Raw genomic sequence first — 22811 nt, forward strand, 5'->3', positions numbered from 1 at the left:
TGTCATTTGGAAAGTAGATGGCATAATAAGGGAATCACATTTGCCAAATTTGTGTATATTGCAAACATTTAAGGAGTTTTAAGTTTTGGAAAATACCATGTTTTTGTATAAAAGCTTACAAGGCATTATATTAAGTATATTCTAATATTTTTGGTGGGATTCTTCTTGGTACTGGATTTCTTTGTAAAATGGTTTGAATATGGACTAGTGTAATGCATAGCTCCATACAAAAGCCATCATAATTTTTTGTTCTTTTTTAAACATACAACAGCTTTCACTGTTGTTCACACATTTGTTGCACCCTGTCTTCATTGGCTGAAGACTATGAAGCTTGAAGTAGGAGATGATGAATGGAGAAGTATTGAATTAATAGCGAAATCTAACAGAGGCCCTTTGTGTCAATAGAAGTAGGAGGAGATGATGATGATGATTTCATTGATGATCAAAGTGATTGTGAGGGCAGTTTGCGTATGCTAATCAAACAGTATTGCATCCTCTCACCTTATTGCACTACTAGAGTACTCTTGTTTAAAGATAATTACATAGACACATTTCTTTAGGATGTGCACCCAATTAAACAGTGTGAAAGATCACTAATTATACCAAATTCCACATATGATATTAGGCTAAACTAGAAGACTATAAACCTTATTTGCCTTTTAGATTATCTATCATTAAAATTAGTAAAAAAAAAATTAACTATTAAAACATAAAATACTAACCTCATAATATTCAATAAAATTATCTGCTACACTTACATCTGTTATCAAAACCTGTTAAAAACATACATTGAATCAAAGATTTATGTCACTGTCGTAAGTAGATCCAACTTTGAATTGTATTTGTTGCTCTCGATCATAAGTCTTTTGATTTGGTTTTGTTTAAAATAACCTTTCAAGATACTGTTACTCAAAAGAATCTTTTGTGTTCTTGTTTAAAAGAATCTTTTTAAGTTGCTCTTGTTCTAGAGAATTTTTTTAAGTTGCTCTTGTTCAAAAGAATCTTTTCAAGTTCTTGTCTAAGCAAAACTTTTCAAGTTGTTCTGCTTTAAAAGAATATTTCGAGAGGATCTTGTTCAAAAGAATCTTTTATGTTGTTCAGTTTATAAGAATCTGCAGAGTTACTCTTGTTTAAAAGAATCTTTTAAAAAGAGCTAAGGAATGTTATCTTTTCATAGCCATGTATCAAATGATTGGCAGCTTTCAGATTAAATTTGGAGGACAGTTCATATAAAAGGAATTTGACCTCACTTGGTTTCACTTCTATTCTCCTTAGCCTGCAAATTCTGCAAGAAGGTCTCAATAACCTTAGGCTTCCTAACACTGTAATTCTTTTTAGTAAGATCTTATTTTATTTTATTAAGGTAAGGATGAGGACAGGTAGTTGCATATGTATTTAGTACAGGAGACAGGGTTGCTAGAAGAGCATCTTAAGCTTCAATGGCTTCAACAAGATTAAGTATACTTTTTTTATCAGAGATACATTACTGTGTCTATAATCCATCATATTAGATCAGTGGAAGATTAAATGAACTGTTTGATTGTGGCAGTCTTCATTCCTAAAAGAACCCTCCCCCCCCCACCTAAAGAAGGATTAAGCCATTTTGAAATTGGAAGCTCATTGAACCCATGGGTATTTAATGAATAACCCACAGGTCTCAAACCTAGAAAACAGTTGTGTCGAATGTGCAGTAAATTTTTAAAGGAATTTATTTCGGAATCATAAATTTTCAGTTCATCCAAGTTTGAATTGAATCTTTAATGAGTTGCAATACATTAAACATGATCTAATACATTCAAGATCAAACTCTTCAGACCAGTCTTACGATGAGAGATAAAATCTAACTCAGTTGTCTGGTTAAATCTAATGAAAAAAACAAGTTAAATCTTATATTTTCTCCCAGTTAAGTATAAGTCTTTACGTTAGATTTCTTTCTTAACATCTGTTTTTCCAAGCACTTGGCCAAGGTAGGATACTAGTTACTGTAAAGTATTTTATATGTTGTAAAGGAATTTAACATTGGGGTAAAATTTTAAAGTATATTCATCCCGGTAAAAAACAGCCGTGTCTTATATGTTAACAGTGTAAGGTTGGTGTTTTAAATTTATATTTTACTATGACTCGCATGCCTGTTTTTCAAATTTGCTTCTTGAGTGTATGGTATAATTTTTTATGGATTCATACATGTGCCTTATATTCAACAATTTCTTATCAATTCATTTGTTGCAGACCCCACATAATGAAGTATGGTTTTCCCGAGGTCACAATGTAGCTGGCAAAACGACCCTGTATGATATGGAGGTTAGTGTTGACTCTACAAAATTAAATGCTTTTTTTTGTAAGGAGTTTTTACAAATTTACTGTTCATGATATTAGTAATTATATACGTGTTTAATCAGATATAATAATTTTAGTGAATTAGTTCAGATTTTATTCCTTTTTTAAACATTCCAGGTTGACCATGGTCAGCGCCACATCTTGACTGCTTGCCAAGATCGTAATATTAGGGTGTATAACGTTAATACTGGAAAGCACTCCAAAACTTTTAAGGGGTCGATTGGTGACGACGGAACGTTGATAAAGGTTTGTATGTCATGTGTATCAAATATAGAACGATGTGTACAAAACAGTGTCTTGAATTGCAGATATATTATTATTATAATTATTATTTTATTGTTAAAATGAAGTGACAGTGCAATGGAACATACTTGAAACACCATTAATCTGTAATGCAAAATTCCCTACAACAGAAAAAAAAATGGATTATATAAAGTATGCAACATCCAACACTTACAATTTACCACTATCTAGTCCTGATTCCTGGTCCTTATATATTCACAGGATTTTGTGTACTTTACCCTTTTCTTGTTTAAGCTTGATGCATGTCAAATAAATTGTTATATAGTGCTTCAGTGATCTTCTGCTTAGCAAATCTTGTCTAGTTCTTATAATAAGTTTTATATTTGGCTTTTCTTTAATTTTTTTTCTATTTACCTTTATGTTTAGAAGTCACTTAATATAGAAAGTAGGCTATGCAAAGAATGGTACAGTAGAGAGAATGAAAGAAAAACAAAGTAAGGAAGAAATGAAAAGATTAAAATAATCTACACTTTAGGGTTATAAATAGTAAAACTAAATAAGAGTTTAGGGAGAACTAGTGTATAAGTAAAATCTTCTGCAAACACTATAAGAATTCAAAGTGAATGATTAATGTAGAACAGAGGTGCTCATGTTTAAGTTTTTGGTACATTGATTTTTGTTAATCCTAGCAGTGTAATGGATGAATGTCTACAATTTTATCCCCGTTATATGTATGTCCTAATGTGGCAACTTTATCATGCCTAAGGAGAGTTCATTGACACCATTTTCAATATTTTTCTTTTTTATCATGACATATATTTAAAAGAATTGTAAATTTTGCAGTCACACTGAAAAAAATTGATTTATTTAACTCTTTTCAGGTGGTACTAGACCAGAGTGGGATATATGCTGCTACTAGTTGCACAGACAAAAATATGTGCATATATGATTACTACTCCGGAGAATGTATGGCAACTATGTACGGTCACTCTGAACTCGTTACGGGCCTTCGCTTCACGAGTGATGGGAAGCATCTTATCACAGTATCGGGAGATGGCTGCATCTTTTTATGGAGGTACTATTGGAATGAAGATGATTTCTTTAGATATTAAGATGTTATTTTATTACCATACTGTATCTTCAGGCTTTAGTGATAGTTCTGTTTTGCAGTATTTTTTTACATTTAGTGACAGTTCTGTTTTCTATTTTGAGCTATTTAGTGACAGTTATATTCTGTAGTATCTTGGGGCATTTAGTAACAGTTCTTATGTATTGTCTTCCTGAAAAAAGGATGCCGCATGACATGACACAGACTATGGTCGCAAGATTAGCACAACAAGCCGAGAGAGCTACTAAAGATAAGAGGAAACCAGGCCGCCAACAGTCTTTAGATAATGATGAAATTCAGCCAACCCCTGGAGAAATGTTTGACCAAAATGCCAATGAAACAGAAGAGCCAGATTATAGGTGAGTTCAAATGAAAATACAGTATATTTTTTTTTTTCAAATACAACTTGGAATATTAAAAGCTACAATATATTTTTTTTTATTAGCAAAAGAGTTTGTATAAAGAAACCATGACTTACTACCATTAAAAAATGGTCTAATTCTAGTTTTCAATAATAGGTAATAGTTTTCATGACTTGAAATAATTATTGAAAATTGTAAGTTGGGATACAGTACTTGGTTTTTTCCCGTAAAGTAACAGGGTTCCTTTTTACCTTGAAAAAATCTTCTACATTACTTGTTTGTCAGTCACAAAATCCATGCCTGTTCAGTGCTTTTGTAAAGCAGATAGAATGCATCCTTTTTTATGACAGTACAGTATCAAGTTGACTGGCCATTGTCGGGTTAGAAATTGTTTACCTGTGTATTCATGATTTCCGCATTTAGCATTCGATGTTTTGAAATTCGATGAGTTGTTAACATATACTGTACATTTCCGATGGGGAGTGGTGTATGCACTTTCTAGTGATGCACAATGTGCTTAGCACTAAATTCTTTAAAGTCTCCACCTGCATAGCTTTTTGTGTTCTTTCATACTGGTTTCACTCGCTCCCTTCCAACCTATTGTCCAGTTTCACTGTTTGCTCTAATTATCTCTTTTCATTACTGGAGAATCTAAGGAAGTTCAGACATTTGATTAAGTGGCCTGATTAAAATGATTGATGCTAATGTAATTTAAACAGACATCAAAATCACGTACTCCAAGTTGGCCAAATAAACCAGTCTTACTGGAACTGGTTTAAAGGGAGTGGGGGTGAAGTCTTAGAAGCAAAAATTATAAATGAAATACATTTAATGATTGTTGCATACTCATTAACATGGCTTGATTTTTTCCCCAATATCTCAGGTTTAGCGTGGGACAACTACCTTTATGGGCCAAGAAGCAAATAACAGAACCCCAAAGACCTGGCAATGGCCCAGGCGATCGTGGCTCTGTCGACATGCCGAAAGGAAGGTGGGCTCAAAGGATCCATAATAGTCCAATGACGTTCAAGAGTCATTATGACACTGATTCTGTTATACCATTCCCTGCCAGAGGTATGATAATTAAGCATTTTTTTATCATATTTCAGACTTCATGTTCTTTTGTTTTCCTGTACAGTAGTGTAGTTGTAGTTTAGTTTTAAGTAGTATGATATTTGTAAAATGTTAGATAATGTATGATTGGAAGAATAGGTACTGGAAGAGAATAATATACGAGGCACTTGATTTAATGATGGATTGAAAATATTTTGTTTCCTAAACTCTGCATTAAAAGAATGGAACAGTACTATTTGTGATCATTATATTATTTCAAACTTAGGAACTTGACAAAATATTCATGGTTCTTGTTACAGAGAAACGCACAGCTGATTCAGAATCCAGTAAAGAAAGTTCGTTAGAAGAAAATATAGGAGTCCACAAGCAATACCAGCCTCCGAATGCTCTAAGAGAGAGTCTTATCCTCAACAAACAGGTTAGCTGGAGTCTTCTAAATTACATCCTGGGAGTTAATTACATTTTCAGTATTTATCTTGATACCCGGCTAGAACTTAACTTTGTACTTGCTGCTTAATAAACCATATGTTAAAGAAATTGAAGATTTGAATAAATTATGTACTGAAGTAGATACCTGATGTAAATTTGTCATTATATCATTTTTTATTCCATTGTAAAATATGTTCATTTATCACAGATTTTGTCACTGGAATGTGCATGTTGTAAAAGTTATTAGGAATGTTTATTTTGAATAATTACAATTGCAAGAAGTAAATTTTTTAATGCAGTTGCTGCTTTGTATCTCATTTCAATGAAACATCTTTTCATACGATAAGTTTCGGATTCTTTAAAATGAGATTATTTTAAATTTAAACTTTTAATGGAAATGAAATGAAAATTAATTTTAGTATATTTTTATATGCTTTTAGAAAATATGTAATCAAATTTTTTTTTATATAAATCATAGTACTGTATGTAAATGTATTCTGCCAATCAGGTAAAGCAGGAAAGTAAAGGAATAATTTTTGCACGTTTATTGAAATAAGACACTACAGTATATGATCAATAGGGTTTTGAAGAAATAAATACATCGTCATATTTTTTTTTAGGGTTGGAATGATTTTGTAACTTTACGATTCTTCAGGATACTGAGATTTGGTAGAAATACAAACCATAAACTTGTAATCTTATCTTATGTTATAATGAGACCTTATGGTGTTAGCGTACCCCTTAGACTTTTGTAGGAAAAGCTGAATGCTTTTACTGATTAGATTTGTAAGTGGTTTTGCTTGAACAAGCAAGTTGCATTTATTTAAAGAGTAAAATTAACTATGTATATCCTTATAGTAAATTTCATTTATTTATTGTAGTATATAATTTATGGAATGAGTCTTCTGGCATCCCTCTTCTGAGATGTATTGGGTGTACATCTTTATGCTTTTGTATTGTACAAATCTATAAACTTCCTTTGTATTACGTAGTGTAGCATTGTTCCTCCTCTACTGTGATCGTCATTCCTTATCACCGTTCTTGATTCCAAACTCCTCCTAACCTTCCAGGACTCTGGTGGTGAGCCTGATTTTCTTGCTTGTCCTGACAGCAATAAGGAAAATATTTCTGGGGAAGAAGGTCTACAGGTATTTTGTTTGATTTACTGCAATTATTTTTGTCATTGACTCAAAGTCAGTTCTCCTCATTTCAAGGTTCTTGTTCTAAGCTTTCGAACATAAAATTTTGAGTAACTTGTAGGGTATTCTTATGAAGCTATCACTTAGGTCTTTTTTTTTCATGGAATTTTGCCAGAACAAGTTCAAGTACATATTTAAGAATCTAATGCAGTTGTTGTGGTTTCTTCACTTGCCATTTTGTGTTACACATTTAACACCCAAACAAAATACTTTTTCTTGTTATGTTCCCAATAACAGGCTTTTGTATAAAAAAATAAAAATCCTCTTTTTGGTTTTTTCATAATGTTTGTTTAGCTGAATAGCAACAAAACTTTTAATAAGGGTTATTTCATTCTGTTCTTGGACATGGTAGCTCCTATGTATTAGATTAGATTTTATAGGTCTAAAATCTGTTGACATAGAATTTTATAGGTCTAAACTTGACTTAAAATTTAGATATGTGATGTAATTAAAACATTATTTGCTCTTCAATGTAAATATGGTTAATAGTTTGTAGACTATTTTAAGTATTTTTCAAATCTGATTATTTCTTTATTAGTGTCCAATATATTCTTGAATTTTTACAGAACCATTGAGAAATGAGGAGGGCTGAGTTTCATATTCCTGAATTGGGTTGATAAAGGGTCTTTGTCTTTGATATTAGAATGGACTAAGCTTCAGTAATTAAACAAATATTATAGCTGGCACTTTAGTTATGATTAGTATTTTATTGTAAAAGTAATCTTTATCATTTATGGCTGGTTTTTCTTTCTAAGTAGGTTCAGTCATTTTTTATTGTTTTTTTCTTCCTCTACCTTTATCTTACAACCTCTTCCTGGTATTTTTCTTGATATGCATATTGTTTTATCTTTATACAGTACAGTAGTTCATACATGCAATGAAACTTGAAAGTTATGATGGTTTGCCAACTACCAAGTAACAAAATTAAAGAACCTAATGTCTGTGGACTATAAAAATGATTTTGTAACTGGTAGTAAAATTTACTTAAACTTTTTACACGATACTTAGGTTACACCATCAAAAATAACTAAGAGAGGAACTGATATCGACCATCGAAATAGACATCACACGGATGAGAGCGACGTAAGCAGCTTGCGTGTGGATGACGGCACAACTGATCATGATGGAGACATTGAAGATTGTAGCGAACATGACGACGAAAGCACTGAACCTGATCGTTCTGAACCTTTAATGTATTACCCATTAAATGACGACACAGCAAGGTAATACAAGAAACGGAATACTTACTTGGTGCTAAATTGTAAATTCTATTCACAGAATAATGGATTTAAGATGATATTCAAGTAAAGTTGTTTATTGAGTTGCACAGGAAATTTAATGGTAATTCAAGAAAGCTTTTATTGTAAATTTTATTGCTCTCAACTTCATTTGTTGAAGCTTATTATTTTGAGATAGAATGGTGGACAGAGAGTAAAGAAAATCTTTGAAGAAGAGGGCAGAAAAGGATTGTTTAGATAGCTTGATAGGTGTATTGAAAAGGAATAGTTTTAATATCGAGAGAGTGCAAGATCCTAAGCAAGTATACTGTATGAGGTGTTTCAACACATCTGATGGGCCTTTCAAGTAGGTATATGAAGAGACTAATGTATGGGGAGTTTTGCTTCAAAAGTGGTTATCCAGTGTAAATTTGGTAGTAACCTCTTTTTTTCCTAGCAATCCCTTGTTAAGGGGAAACTACTGTACTTGATGTTAAAAAGATACTATGAAATGTTTTTTGGGGTAAAATGACTTTTCCATAAAATTGATAAATTATAATTGTTCTCCTTTATCTTATCATACTTTCTCAAACTTCATTCAGTTGCATAGTTGAAAATTTAGTAGCATTTATATCAGCCAAAGCCATTAATTCTCAAGTTTACATAAAACATAAAAAACTTCAGTAACAGTTATCCTGAAAATCTTTCATTGATTTGGTTTTTAATTTTAATGTCCAGTATAATTCTTTTTTGCTAACTGAGTTGCTTGTATGGTACCTCTTTCATTTTTTTTTGTGTGTGAAAAGTATTGTTTTTCTTTGCTTCTAGTGATTTCACAGTCAATGCGATGGATGTAGAAGAGTTGAGGCGATCTCAAAGACGACACAGAAAAGCAAGACCCGAAAGACCGACGGACATTCCCCTTGTATCTGTGTCAGGATCTCAAGACTCTGATGATGACGATGATGAGGTAAATACCTTGTTTATCGAGTATTTAAGATTTTCAAAATCGGCTCATCTTTACAACCATTTAACATCATTTTGGAATAAAAATGTTGCTTCATTGTTTTGTATTTTTGGCAGGAAATATATTCCCAGTATTTGAATTGAAAATTAAATGCTGGTGCTATATATTGAAGAAGTAATATAGTTTTATCCATAAAGCAATACAGCTTAAAAGATGTATTTTAGAAATTTTGTGGTAATTATAACCCCCAGTTTTTAAGGAAGTCCTTGGAGAAGGATCTTGACTTGAAATTGCAAAATATTTCCTGAAAAATACAGCTCTAATGAAATTCTCTCCCACTGTTTTAATTGTCAAGAGTAAAAATATTACTTTATGTGCTGTTTTAAGAATCCTTTTGTTCTTCAGGTTTCTACTCCGAGTGCTGACACTGCAGAGAGGAATATTATGTCCATGCTGAGTGTAAGCACTGAGAGTATTGACAGAGTTGGTAGAAGAGAGAACTTCCTCAAGACAAATTTCGAGTCTTTAGAAGGAGAAGCGGTGCGCCCAGAAAAGGACGGCATTAAAAATAAAAATAGGTAATGCAAGGATTAATAGAATTTATTCAATTTCAAATATACAGTAGAACTTTTGAGGTTCAATGTTAGTCAGTTTGAAGAGGTTGGTCTTTAAACTAAGTTATCAAAAAATATTTGCCATGGGAATGAATTTTTGTAGGTGAAAAAAACCATGATGTCTTAGAACTTGTATGAGTTGCCACTGAAACAAACGTAGCTATAATACTATAGACTCAGTTTAAGCATAATTATCTCCCAGTACACACCACCAGCAATTTGCTGTTATTTTTATATATTTTATTAAGTTTTGTTATAGATACGTACACAGTGGTACTTGAAAAAGTTTAACAATTGTAATAAGAGTATGAGAAATGTTGTGGTGTCACGATGTAATTAAGAAAAAGAGATAATTTTAAAGTTGGCGTTGTAGCCTCTTGCCTGATTTGGCCACTTGGCTATTAATTCTCCTCACTACTATTTGTGTAATTGTGTTCTTTGTTTAACTATATTTATTTTATGAATATAAGTACTGTACAGTACTGGAAACTTCATGGAAAAATTCTAATAGATTGTGATTTTTGTGGTTTGCAGTAATAAAATTTATATTCTTCTAGGCAGAATTAACTTTGAATAAATCAGTGCTCACACAGTCTTCTTGAATAAAAATCAAGTTCAACCTCCAAGGTTCCACTGTTCTAAAATAGCAATCAATCATGGAGATGAGTACAATGGGAGCTCTTATTTCCTTCTCGAATAAAAACTATCTTAACTTGATAGTGGTAAGACTTCAGCAAAGCTGGAACAACTTTTTAAATTTTTAACGCAGTAAACATACAGTAGTTTCTTGTTGTATCACAGCCACCCGACAGGCGTAGTAACCCTCGCTTTGACTTCGTTGCTGGACAGTACTGGTGTATTTCTTGGCATCATCATCTGACTGTTTTATTATTTTGCTTTATTTTTCAAAGTGAATGAATACTCTGGAAGATAATTGCATTTGAGGAATAATAATGGAAGAAATTAAGGCTACGTAGTGTTTTTAGATAATTTTAATATTTTGAGGCAGTTTTCTGAGCTGCTAGTCAATATCCATCTTACTTGTTCCTCTTGGGTGATATTTTGTTGCTGTTTCATTCCTCGTGTGTATGGCCTTATCACAACATGAACTAAGGAGATATTTTTTTAGGCTTTGCTGGTGCTCTGTTAGAGGAACAGTTTGCATCCGACCAATTGTGAAGTGAAGGATGCTGCTTTCCTCCTTTCCTTCATTGTTCCTGACCCCAGAAAGGTGCTAAGGACACATCTGTCTGTAATGTTGTGACTCTTGCCCCATGAGATTATTGTCATAGGCTTGTACAACTACCAGAGAAGATGAGCTTCAAGTTTTTCCTTTTCCCCTGACTGGTGTACATTGATGTGTCTACTGCAGCCTCTAGGAGAGGGACACAATGTGGTCTAAACCGCCTGGGTAGTCTGATCAATATGAGTAGCATATGTGTGACTCCTACCATTTCTATCCCTGTTGGAGAGACAATGCATTCATTGCTCGTATGTAAATGAGATCACATAATCCCGGTTAGAACGAAGGGCTCTGCCCTTATTCCCCTTGCCTGGACAATCTTGTTTTGTCTGTTCCTGTATCTTCTTCCTATCCTGCTGTCAAGCTTGGGCTCCATGTGCAATTAATATTGTCTTCTTGGTAATCTTCCATGCTCATAAGCTTCATGAATACGATCGTCTACGAGGCTGTCATCCAATTGCAAGATGGACCATGTGCCTGATATTATACACACACACAAGCTTCACAAATAATGTTATCCACTCTCACAATCTTCACAAACAGAGTCATCCTTAAGTATAAGCTTTACCAGCATGATCGTCCGCTCACACGTGGTATTTCACAAGCACAAGCTTTACAAACATGATCTTTTACACTTATCTTTTCACAAACATGATCCTCCACACATACAAGCTTCATGAACGCTGTCATCCCCTTGCATGACTGTCCATGAGCATTATCATTTGTGCACACAAGTTTTACGGACAGGATCATCCGAGTGAACAAAATCCACATGTACGATCGCCACAAACCGGAAAGGGTTCACACATTATGTTCTAGATTGCCTCCAGTGCAAAGACACTCGTCACCGCTTACGTTCAATGTGACCAGTCACCTCTTTATCCAACTCTGAACACCAACTGACTCTAGCTCACACTGAATCTATCTCCCTGATTAAAGGACACACGTGAGAAGTAAAGTAATATGAACATTAGGCGAGTATAGAAAGAATGTATATTATCATTAAACTTATTTTGTGTGTGTGTGTGTGTTGATACAGAAGGGAGATATAGGAGTTTTTACAATGTTTAAACAGTTTTTGTCTTGCAGCCAATAGTTATTATTCTTTGCTTAACATTTTAACTGTCTTTACTCTTTCAGTATATCGTATAAATTCAACGCAAGAAATAAAGATTCTCAAGTTTCCAGTAAAAGAGAAGAACTTCTCAAAAGAATTGAAGAAACTAGAAAGAAATTGCAAAGTGTGAGTATTATTTCATTGTTTTCACTTTCTTCAAAAAATTTTTAGGTACTGTACTGTACTCATGGGATATAAACTTAGTTTTGTAGTATTCATAAAATGTGGGATACATTATAAGGGATTCTGTTAATTTTAAACAAAGTTATTGTAGCACTTGAAAATCTGTGATATATATTTTGTCAGGTGAGTGATATGTATGCATTTATTGAATTGCCAGACTTGTATAATCTTTACATTACAAATATAGAAATTCTACAAGTAATTTTATATTTTTTGTATAAATACCGTGTATTTCCCTGCACAAGATGACCTTTAGATAAAATGAGGTAAAATAATTAAGGCAGATTTTAATTACTTTATCTAATTTCCCTAGTATAAGCCAACTGCTAAATTACAGTCATCTGTGTATAGGCTATTTTGTAATATCAGGTATCCAATCAAATATTGGTTATGTAAAACTGAAGTTATTACATATACTGCTTTATTAACTGTATCCATTAAAACTCAAAATAACAAAGCAGATTTTCTATATTGTTTTGCTTACACACGTTGCCTAAAAGGGGAGCCATTGTTTTGGTTACATTTTATCGCCTATCTCAAGAAACAAATGAATGCATTCGCACATCCAATTGATAAATAATGAGTATAGCTTTTAGTAAACTATGAAAACTTTGATAGTCTCTAACATATTGGTATTTCTATAGTATTTATAAATTGTTTATAAGTTTAGAAATTATACAAAGAATACTATTGGTTATTTATATGTGCACATATTCTCAACAGCGGTAACTTTAAATCTGCAGACAGGGTTTAAATATTCTCGGCTGGGCTAGCATTGAATAAAGTTAATTTAATTGATGTAGAATTATTCCTCAAATAGGATATTATGAAAATATGCATTTATTAGATAAGGTAAAAATTGTTTTATTACCTTTATTATTATAAGTCTATCTCACAATGCGAGTCTTTTCACATACTGTGCGTCAGTGGTTATAGCACCAAAGCCAAGGCAATCTTACCGATAACTGTCACAAAGAATTCAATGTTTGATTTTTAGAATGGTAGTTTAAAATGACTGCTAAATTTTTGTGATGAATTTCGGGATTTAGGAGGACGTTTTATACATGGAAATATACAGTACTTTCTCTGCTCTTGTTTCATTTAAACTGAACTAGATAGACAATTCTGTGGCACACTAAATGATGTTAAAAGGTGTGATACTTAGTCTTACCCCAGCTATATTATCTTTATGTATTTTACTTTTCATCTAATCTCTTTGGTGTCTTCATCCTTTGTTGTTCAACATCATGAGCTTTGCTTTTTTTAAATTTTGACTGAGAGCTTTAATTACAAGTTATGTTGTATAGGTTACTGTATAAATGCCATAGAAGAAATTAAATTGGATTAAATGCCTTCTCTGTTTCTTATATTTACAGATCGGTTACAAAAGTAATTTAAGAAGTAGCAAGAGTATATCAGACTTGAGCAACATTCCAGAGAAAGATACATCATACATGTCTGGGAATCAAGGTAAAAATCCATTGCATGTTGACAATTCGTTTTATCTTCCTATCCATACAGCACCCCACATGAATGCTGTAGTTGCCAATACTATTCCTCAATTAATGGCTGGCTGGGTTCCAAACTTATCTGTTGCAGGGTTAGGAGTGATGGCAAATTATGCCGAGGGAGCACAAAGTTGTTATACAGCGGGTGTTGTAACTAGTAACATGTCCGATTTTGAAGCTAGTTGTATGTCTAGAGTTGATGATAGTGCTAGCCATGAGGTGGTTACTGATCATGTTGCGAAGATTGGATCCACAGTGTTTGATGGCAGTGCAGTACCAAGAGACCAGCAAAAGACAGGTAAGCAGTTGCTTACACAACTGGAAAGGGATTTGAGGGAATTTGATTTATTAATGGGATGCCCTTCTCCACCTGAGGTTGACACAGACTCATTAGAGGAAACCTTGCGAAGTCTTGCCTTACTGAGCTCCCAAGATTCTGTGCTCACGGATTTGAGACTTTCCCGCAACAAGAGTGGAGACGACTCTGATAGTGACACTGTAAAGAGTGAGGCATCAAATTTTAGTTGTGATAGTTTGGAAGATGAGGATGATCAATCAGTAGAGCTAGAACCAGAGGAGACTCCTCGTCACCGTGTCTTTGAAGCTCCGAAAACTCTGCCGCTTCCTCGACGGAAGCGACAGAGATGGCAGCGGCTGTCTCTTGGTGGTATAACAAAAGATAGACCCAATGATTATGGTTCTGATATTTTTCCCACCAATGAAATCTCTCACAATCATCATTCCCATGTGTTTCGCACTGCATCAGACACTGCATTGGCCAATAGTGATAGTAGTCATTCTGATGTTCAAACACCTACCAACCCACCATATTTTTCTGTAAAATCCCCTGTCAGCAAATCAGCACCTAAGTCTATTCTTACATCTGATACAAGACCTAATCAGATGACAGATGCACATCCGACTCCCCAAACATCCAAAAATAACACTGTAACTACACTAACTGTTGAGACTCATTCTTACCATTACGAAAGAGACTCTTCCGTTCCATACCCATTGCCACGATCCCCTGTAATTGATCAATTGAGAAGAGAAGCAGCTGGCGATGCTTCGCCACCTACATCACGTCGGCTTAACCATAGACCTCCAGCGACACTACCACCAGCTAATCTAGTTGAAGCTGATGATTTTCCTGTTGTGCAAGCACAACCCCTTCCCCCAGGACCCCCGCCAGCTGTGTATCTGCCGTGTTCCCAGCCAACAGTAGGCCAGGGGATAATCCCAGCCCCTGGCAGGGCACACCGTGTTCTGCTGGCTAAGAAGGTCACCATACAGCAAGTGCTTCCCTCAAAACGTAAGAGATGGCCTTATTGTTCGCCTGGCTGTTCCCAAGGCATGAGGAATGATTATTCAGCAGGTTTTCCATGACCTGACCTGTGTAATAGAGTATTATTTTTTTAATCTCTGTTTTTCTTTTTTTACATTTGTGTAACCTTTTATATTCTTTTGATTTTCAGGCCTTTTTTTTTTTCCTTTTTTAGGTTATATTTTTTAAAGCATGTTTTATAACTAAATGAATACCCTACAAGAATTCTTGTTTTCTATGCCTCATGGCAGCATTTTGTAATAAAAAGAGCATGGAGGCATGATTGAAATTTATTAAAAGAAACCTAATAAGATATAGAAATCTTCTAGATGTTAACTGTTGTCTTTTATGTCATGACCATTATGAATAATTACCTCCAAACACAAGCAAATGTTTGCACCTGCTTGTGTTGTTGCATGCATTTTAAAGCCTATTGTTAGCACTTGTGTGTTCACATTGTGTATAGATGGATTCAGGTTATACTTGAAAACATTTTCATTTTCAGTTCCCTTTACCATGCCTCTCGTAAAGTCACCCCTGAAGTATGTTGCATTATTTAGAACTGTTGAAATAGTTTGATTTGAGCTGTATTTGATTAGATTTTACCCTGACTGCTCTTACAGAGGTACATAGATATTGTTGTTTTAGACCTGAATAGCTCACATTATAGGTTGCAGTAGATAATCTGAATCCACCCTTGCCCATATGTGCTGTTGTCGTAGATGGCGGAAGTGGTGACAGTGGGTTCAGCAGCAGCCCAGGAGGCGGGAGCGGTGGATTACGCCGCGCCTGTTCCCTCAGTGACCTAAGCAATCCTGGTGGCCCACGACGCCTGCTTCCAACTCCCCCTATGGGTATGCTTTGCACTTTGCACTTCATTTTATGTGGCTATTTGCTATTTTTTTATTTTATTATATTTTGTTTAGTTTTTTTTATTTTTTATTTCTACAGCTCTTGTTTGTATTATGCCTGTTTAAAAATGTCCTCTGCTTTGTATTTAAAAGCTGGAGTCTTTTCAGATTAGATGTTAATACCTGTATTGTCTTAATGACCTAAATATTTTATGATATTATTAAACCAGATGCACTGTATAAGTCAGAGCTATCAGTACTGCAATATGTCATGAACCTTACTCTTATTAATATGATCAATATCAAAGAGCCTGAAAAGAACAGAAAATTCAGGGTTGCAATATCAAAGTTATGCTAACAAAATCTTGCTTATAAAAGTTCCCACAAAATTATTGAAACTATCCTGCTTGCTGCATTCATTCTGACTTTGCAGTTTTTAGTTTTAAAATAACCTTTATAGTACTACACAAGGTTTCATCAGTAGACAACCTGTTATTCCCTCAAAAATGGTTACCTAAATGCAATTACCTAAGATATAGATTTCAACCAAAAGGGTTATGTTTAGTTGCTCGTTCTTATTGTACTAATCTTTCATGACTTTCCTCATTTATTACCTTAGGTGTTTGTAGTACAGCACAATGCTTTATTCGGTAAACATTATAAATGTTTTGATGTTTCTGTCAACTTTATGGTCCCTTGGAGTATTTCATATTTTCATGTTCATGAAAATTATTTCTTAAGTCTGTCATTTAAACCCCATCATTCATATAGATACAGTACTGTGCTTAATATCACATCTGGTATGGTCTCAAGATTACCAATCTTTTGTTAGCTTGAAAGAAGGTACATTAGTCTCGGTGCACACACTCCTGGGTATTACCTAATGCTCTTACTTTTCATGGTCGTCTTGTGCTGGTCACATCACTGTCTTAATTTGTAGTTATCTTCTTCAGGGTCATATTCTTACTCTTAGTACTAATTGATTTTCAAGTTTAGGTAATGTGCTTATTTAAGTAATAAGAAAGGAGAATTTCATATTTTTTATCAGACTATATTACCGTTCTTTTCTGCTGTGTAAGAAAGCTATCCCTCTGGAGCGAGGTAAAATTTTCATTGAATTTTGTTATTGCTTTTATATGAACTTGTGTACTAGCTATATTTCAATGTACTTATCAAGGTTATCCAGGTAACTCCTGTCATATATTCCTACTTCCTTCTTTGGCAGACATTAGTTCACCACTTCACAATGGCATCTATACGATCGGATTCAGATCTCTCCTTCGTTGTTTTCTATTCTGCTAGGACTGAGCCTTCTCTTTTGGCTCTTTTACCTGCCTTGGGTTTCGTTACACACAGGACAACCTTTATTGAAACTGGATATAGATAGCAGTAGTAATAAAGAATATTGGCTAAATATGTCAATTTAGTTGTAATAGTCATTGAATTAAATTCTTCAAAGCACAAACAAAATTTATGTTTATTGCAATTACTAAATCAAGAACAGGAAAGAAATTATTTGTTGTTACCTTTGCATATAAAAAGGGGGATGAGAGGTGAACTTAGTACAGTAGTTAGACTAAAAGAAATAATAGGATCATATCAGTTGCATTTCAGTTATCAACAAGTAATTTTTACTGAGAAATTTACTTGATTTTCACTTATTTTTGTCAAAACTTTCATGGATATGGTGTTCTTTGTAAATAAAATTGTAGTGAAAAACCAAAGTCTCGTATTTTCTTGTAATAGCTTTGGATGTTATCTTCTGATTAAAGAATAAATTTTAAAAGCTGTGCACAGTAATGTTGCAATCAGATAGCTGTTTTTTACAGCACTGTATTCTTCTTGGAAGCATATGGATAAACTTTGTTAAGAAATCAGTGAAGTGTGACCCTTGTGAAAAGAAAAAAAGTTTGCTGTTATGGTATGCTTATCAATGAAGCTTGGAGCTTTTGGTGAAATTTTAAATGCACAGAATATGTTGGCTTTTGGGTGCCTCAGTTTATAGCGATTTTAATTTTGGCAGTGTCTAGTCTTGTGTGTGTTTGTGCTTTATTTCTCACGTGTGGAGTCCAGAACTTTGCAAGCAAATATTTTTTTCAAATCATGCATTTTCATGTGATTTATATATTGTATTGGCACTTTTGTTTAATACAGTTTTATCAAACAAGATAACGGTCCTTGTTGGAGCCGAAGAAAATATATACCAAATGGAATTTTGATATTAAGATTTACTATTTCTATACTCATGTGATGCTCATAATGCTTTTCTCTCGAAGCCTGGTTTTATATCAACATTTAACTTAAAACTAAAGTTTTTCCCCTATTCTTTTCTTTCAATTAGGCTCGGGCCTTTAATACAGTATTGAGACGGTCAAGCAGTTAATGGCAATAACCTCAGCTAGGGTATGCCTATGATGCGTTGTCTTTTCAGTTGTAAAATTAAAACTAAATTCCTATCTTCTTGACATCATAGCCACTGGGAATGTATATGAACATCAAGTGAATACATAATTGGCAAATTTAATCACTAAAATCCCATTTGGTTTTATGAAATTCCCCTTATGTTCATAATGCTGACCCCTGCACTCTCATGGAGGTGGGACATTAAAGGAAAGATAGGGAACTTGCAGTCTTAGAATGATAAACGTATTTAGTACCCGAGACCAGCCTGTTAGCCTAGTACCCCAGTTGTTACGAAATGAAGTGTAACTCTTGCTTCCAGATTGTATTTCCAAATACTACCCCACTATCAAACTATACATTATATATTACCCAGCACCATGTATTTTCAAAGCCAAGATAATGAGGATTATGATCTTTCAGCAATAACCCCCTTAAACAACTCGGAGGAATTGCTAACAAATCCAGAAGACATATCGTATTATTACTGTTAACCTGAATCACAAGAAACACGAAATCTGAATGGAATTCACATCAATACTAACAAATGCTAGATCGACGAGAGAACTTAAAAGACAATGCAACTTCGGTGTACCATAGCTAACGTTATTGCCATTAGCCAACAGATTGTTTCGATACTCTGCTCGTTGCAAAGCCTCTTGAAAGGAAAGAAAACGTGAAATTTTTATCTATATGGTAATTATCAATATAAAACTAGACTTTGAGAATGATGCATTATAAACGTCAGTGAAGTTTAATAGAAATAAAATACTTTTACCTCAAGTGGCATTAACTCCTAAGAGGCTTCCTTATCCTATATTTGTAGCTTACTTTTTTAAGTTAAAAAAGACCCATTGGTTATACGGTGGCTTTTAATTCTTCTCATTGTTTACAAAATTCTCCCCCTCCTCCTGATTTGTTCGGTAGCATAATATTCCTACTTAAGAAAAGTGTGTCACTCTTCAGGATTTTACCTGAATCTTTTTCTTTCGTATCCCTATCCATTGTTTTTTATCTTGATGATGTTTGTTGGTTATTTCCCATATAGGTATCATTACTGTTAGAGTAGTTATTCCTGAACATTAGAATGAATCTTTGATCAAAATCTAATTAAAATACATTTCTAATTATCCTACATACACGAATTTACTTAACTGTTGAAGCTTATTTTTTATATTTTTACATTTTTTAAGAAATAATCCATACCTTAATGTTCGTTGCAGTTGGGAAATGTTGGGTGAAATTAACATCTTAATAATTTTCCCAGTCTTCCCAAACTTGATAGTGCCCTACAATTATCAACAGTGTATGTCTATGCAGTAAAAGAGTGCATGTCTATGCAGTAAAAGTGGCTGTATATGATATGATAATAAGGAACTTGAATGTACCATAAACAGTAAAGTCCCAATTAACGGATCACATAAAACTGGTGGCAGATAACTAAAAATTATACATTCCCACGAATAGCATCATAGTCTATGGAGTGGAATAATAGGCATCTTATTTATCTTTAATCAGATTCATTCTCACAGTACTTCCTTTTTAATGAAATTTAAGTAGAATTATATTAAAGATATGATTATTAGTTTTTATTTTATTTTTGTCAAAGTATGCCAAGCCTGGATTCAGCATTTAAATTCAAGTTATGTAATTAACCGAAGAAGAAAATTATAATACATATCTGATAAAGAATGGATTAATTTATAAGTGTAATGTTCAAGACAACCACCCGTGAGTTGAAGGATTAGTTCATTAATAAAGAAGTGAGCTCATGTCATCATGCTTGTTCATTATTTTTTGCAACATCATAATTGTCAATTTTTGTGTGCTGAAATTTTAGTAATGTTTGCAAAAGTTTCCTGCCAGTGTTTTTTTAGAATTTGTCTGTAAATTATGAAGTACTCTTTTCATGTTCTTGTATGTGTCGAACAGTCTTTTATTGTTCTGGTACCATTTGAAGGTCATGACATAAATCTACAAACTGACTTCAAAATATCCTTTTTTTTTAATCTTTATTTTTTGATAAATTAAATTGGAGTTTTAAGATGCCACTATTATCAAAATGTGTAAAGCTTTATTTACTGGGTTGGTTATTTGAACCTATAATATGCCACCCCTATGAAATGCATAGGTAATTCAGCGATTGTTATATCAGTTAGTTGATTGTATATCGGGGCCAGTCACTGGTCTTGTTGTGATCTGTTACTTCAGTTAGTTTGGCTCCATTCTCTCTTGAGATGACCAAGGAATTTCAAACAATAATTTCTGAAGATTCTCCACCCTTTATTTTTGTTAATCTGGTAGTGTTATTTGACTATGATGTCCGGTTTAAGGTGAAGTTCTTTTTTTAGTTATCATAGCAGTTCTAAAGTCAGCATTGAGAGGTAGGCAGGATGGTTATGTATGTTAGTGTTTACAACTTTTTAGCAACAGAAGTCATGTTAATTATCTACCATTTGTCTGTTAATATGTCTATGTTTTTTTAATTCAAATTTTTAGATAAGGGAAAAACCTTGAAACCCATCACTATTTCTTAGTTTCCTTCGGTGCTTTCAAGTTGAATTTACATGAACAGTATTCTTATTTCAAGTTGCTACGCAGGGAAGGCAGTTCATTGGTTCATACATACTGCAGTGCATTTTTCTCAGAATACCTAAAGTGTCTGTGTTGAAGATTGATAATAGGCAGAGATATTTCTAAAGGTGTCTATTTTTTATCAGATTGTCTGTCACTTATAGCATTTTTTTTTGTCACTGACACTATGATAGAGGGAAAAATCTCTTGAGTATAAAGTTTTAACATAAGATCAATAATGTATTTTACAAAGTGTTTTGCTTAGTAATCTTGATAAGTGGATTAAGGTGAGTCATTGTTTTGGTTATGAAACAAAGAACATTGTTAGTTTTCATTTAAAACCTATAAAAAGTTATTTTTCTATAAACCTCCCCTGATGTTCAAATTGCTTTTCTCTGAAAGCTTATATATATATCAAAATTTACCCCCAGAGAACTAAAAAATTTCCTGTTTAGTGTCCTTTTAATAGGCTTAGGCCTGTAGTATAGTATTGAAACTATCTAGCTGCTAATGGAAATAACCATGGAGTGGGTAGATCGTACTGTCTTTTCCTTTTCAGTGTCGGCGTCATTCTTGCTATAGCAAGTCAACTTTACTGTGCTTAAATTCTTTTGATATATGTATCATTTTGGTTAATAGTGATTGTAATGGATGTCTTTGGGATTTGTTAAAAATTACTGTCAGATTGTTCATGAGAATTTTTCTGGGCATTCATGATCCACATTCTCTTTATTTCTCATCCCTGGGGCAGTATTGCTATTTAGATAATTGTTGTGAAGTGTGTGAAGACATTAGTGTTCCCTTATGGGTTGCTAACCAAATTTTAAGAGCCAAACATGAAAGAAAAGTAACCTAAATTAAAGGTCAATTTGGAGAAGATAAGGTTAGTTGTTTATAGTAGGATAAGAATTAATACCACTCAGCTATTAATGAGTCTTATTTTTTTGGTGATTAGCATCAGAACTTTATTTTTTATAGTTATTAGCTTCAGAACTTTTGTCCTCTTAGTTTTTTTGCGGTGTCTCGGAACGCCTGTCTTCGAACTAAGACAGAAGTATTTTGATGGTCCACAGCATATAACAGCAATGAGATCCTCATTTAGTCTTGAAATCCATGTATACAGTACTTCACTAACTTCTGCCATGCAAATCCTAGCTTTCCAAAGTCTAATCTAATTTATTAGACCACTTGATCTCAAGGGAGGAAACTGAGCTGGTATATTGGATACTAATATCTCATCTCTTGCTGAAGTAAGCACTCATAAAATATCTTTTACTGTATTTTTTATGAATCATCAGATTTTGTATGACTACTTTGAAGCAAAGTAATTGAACAGTTGCATCATGTTTCCAATAACTAAACTTTGGGTTGTTATATCCTCCAATCAGTGAAGGAAGCAATCATGATCTACCTCTTGATAGCTATATTAACTAAATATAATTCCTGTTAGTCTTTTTAATGCTTCATAGGGATTTACGTTTTACTCAGGTTTCAAATGGTAGCGAGACTGACTCGTGTATGCTTAACCTCTAATGTTATTTAATATCTTGAGGTTTAGTAGACCGGATCTTTATATCCCTCCACATATTAAAGTAGGCTTTTATGATCAACCACTTTTAGCCTTATTTTGAAAGTGAAATGTGCTTTAAATCCTGTAGATGATTTAAAAATTCAGATGAACATTTGAATCATGTTTTAAGTGGCAGTGAGCCAGTCTTAGCAGGCCCAACCTCTAGCACTTCTTGAGTTTTCTCTAACAGTATTAAAGTAGGTGCTAGTAAAAGAGGTCAGGACAAAGGGAGGTTCATAGAAATAAACCAAATTTTGAAAACAAAATTTGTTATTTCTATACTCACTTGATGTTTATATACATGCCCACCCTCCTCCCCGCTGACTAGTGATGTCAGGTTTGTAGGGATTATTTTTTACCTCAAGACTGAAAGACAGAAAATGTTACTGCCACCCACGCTGTAGTGGTTTGCGGACTGTGGCCAGAGGTAGCACCCGAACTGCCTAGTGTCCGAATGCCGACCACAACCCGACGTTCACTACACAACAAAT

The 22811-nt window shown here is 33.7% G+C and overlaps 1 protein-coding gene across 1 annotated transcript in view; it reads left to right on the forward strand.

Annotated features, from left to right (window-relative positions):
* The window catches only part of Wdr62 (WD repeat domain 62), a 69413-nt gene that overhangs the window by 32556 nt on the left and 14046 nt on the right, over positions 1 to 22811 (forward strand). Inside the window, exons 10-21 of the mRNA XM_068385491.1 lie at positions 2230 to 2301; positions 2455 to 2583; positions 3462 to 3655; positions 3871 to 4047; positions 4934 to 5124; positions 5424 to 5542; positions 6624 to 6701; positions 7761 to 7975; positions 8798 to 8939; positions 9342 to 9514; positions 11934 to 12036; positions 13470 to 14913. Of these exons, the coding sequence (XP_068241592.1) occupies positions 2230 to 2301; positions 2455 to 2583; positions 3462 to 3655; positions 3871 to 4047; positions 4934 to 5124; positions 5424 to 5542; positions 6624 to 6701; positions 7761 to 7975; positions 8798 to 8939; positions 9342 to 9514; positions 11934 to 12036; positions 13470 to 14913 (3037 nt within the window). The remainder of the gene's footprint in view (positions 1 to 2229; positions 2302 to 2454; positions 2584 to 3461; positions 3656 to 3870; positions 4048 to 4933; positions 5125 to 5423; positions 5543 to 6623; positions 6702 to 7760; positions 7976 to 8797; positions 8940 to 9341; positions 9515 to 11933; positions 12037 to 13469; positions 14914 to 22811) is intronic.

The sequence above is a fragment of the Palaemon carinicauda genome, chromosome 13 (genome assembly GCF_036898095.1).
Source record: "Palaemon carinicauda isolate YSFRI2023 chromosome 13, ASM3689809v2, whole genome shotgun sequence".
NCBI classification, from domain to species: domain Eukaryota; kingdom Metazoa; phylum Arthropoda; class Malacostraca; order Decapoda; family Palaemonidae; genus Palaemon; species Palaemon carinicauda.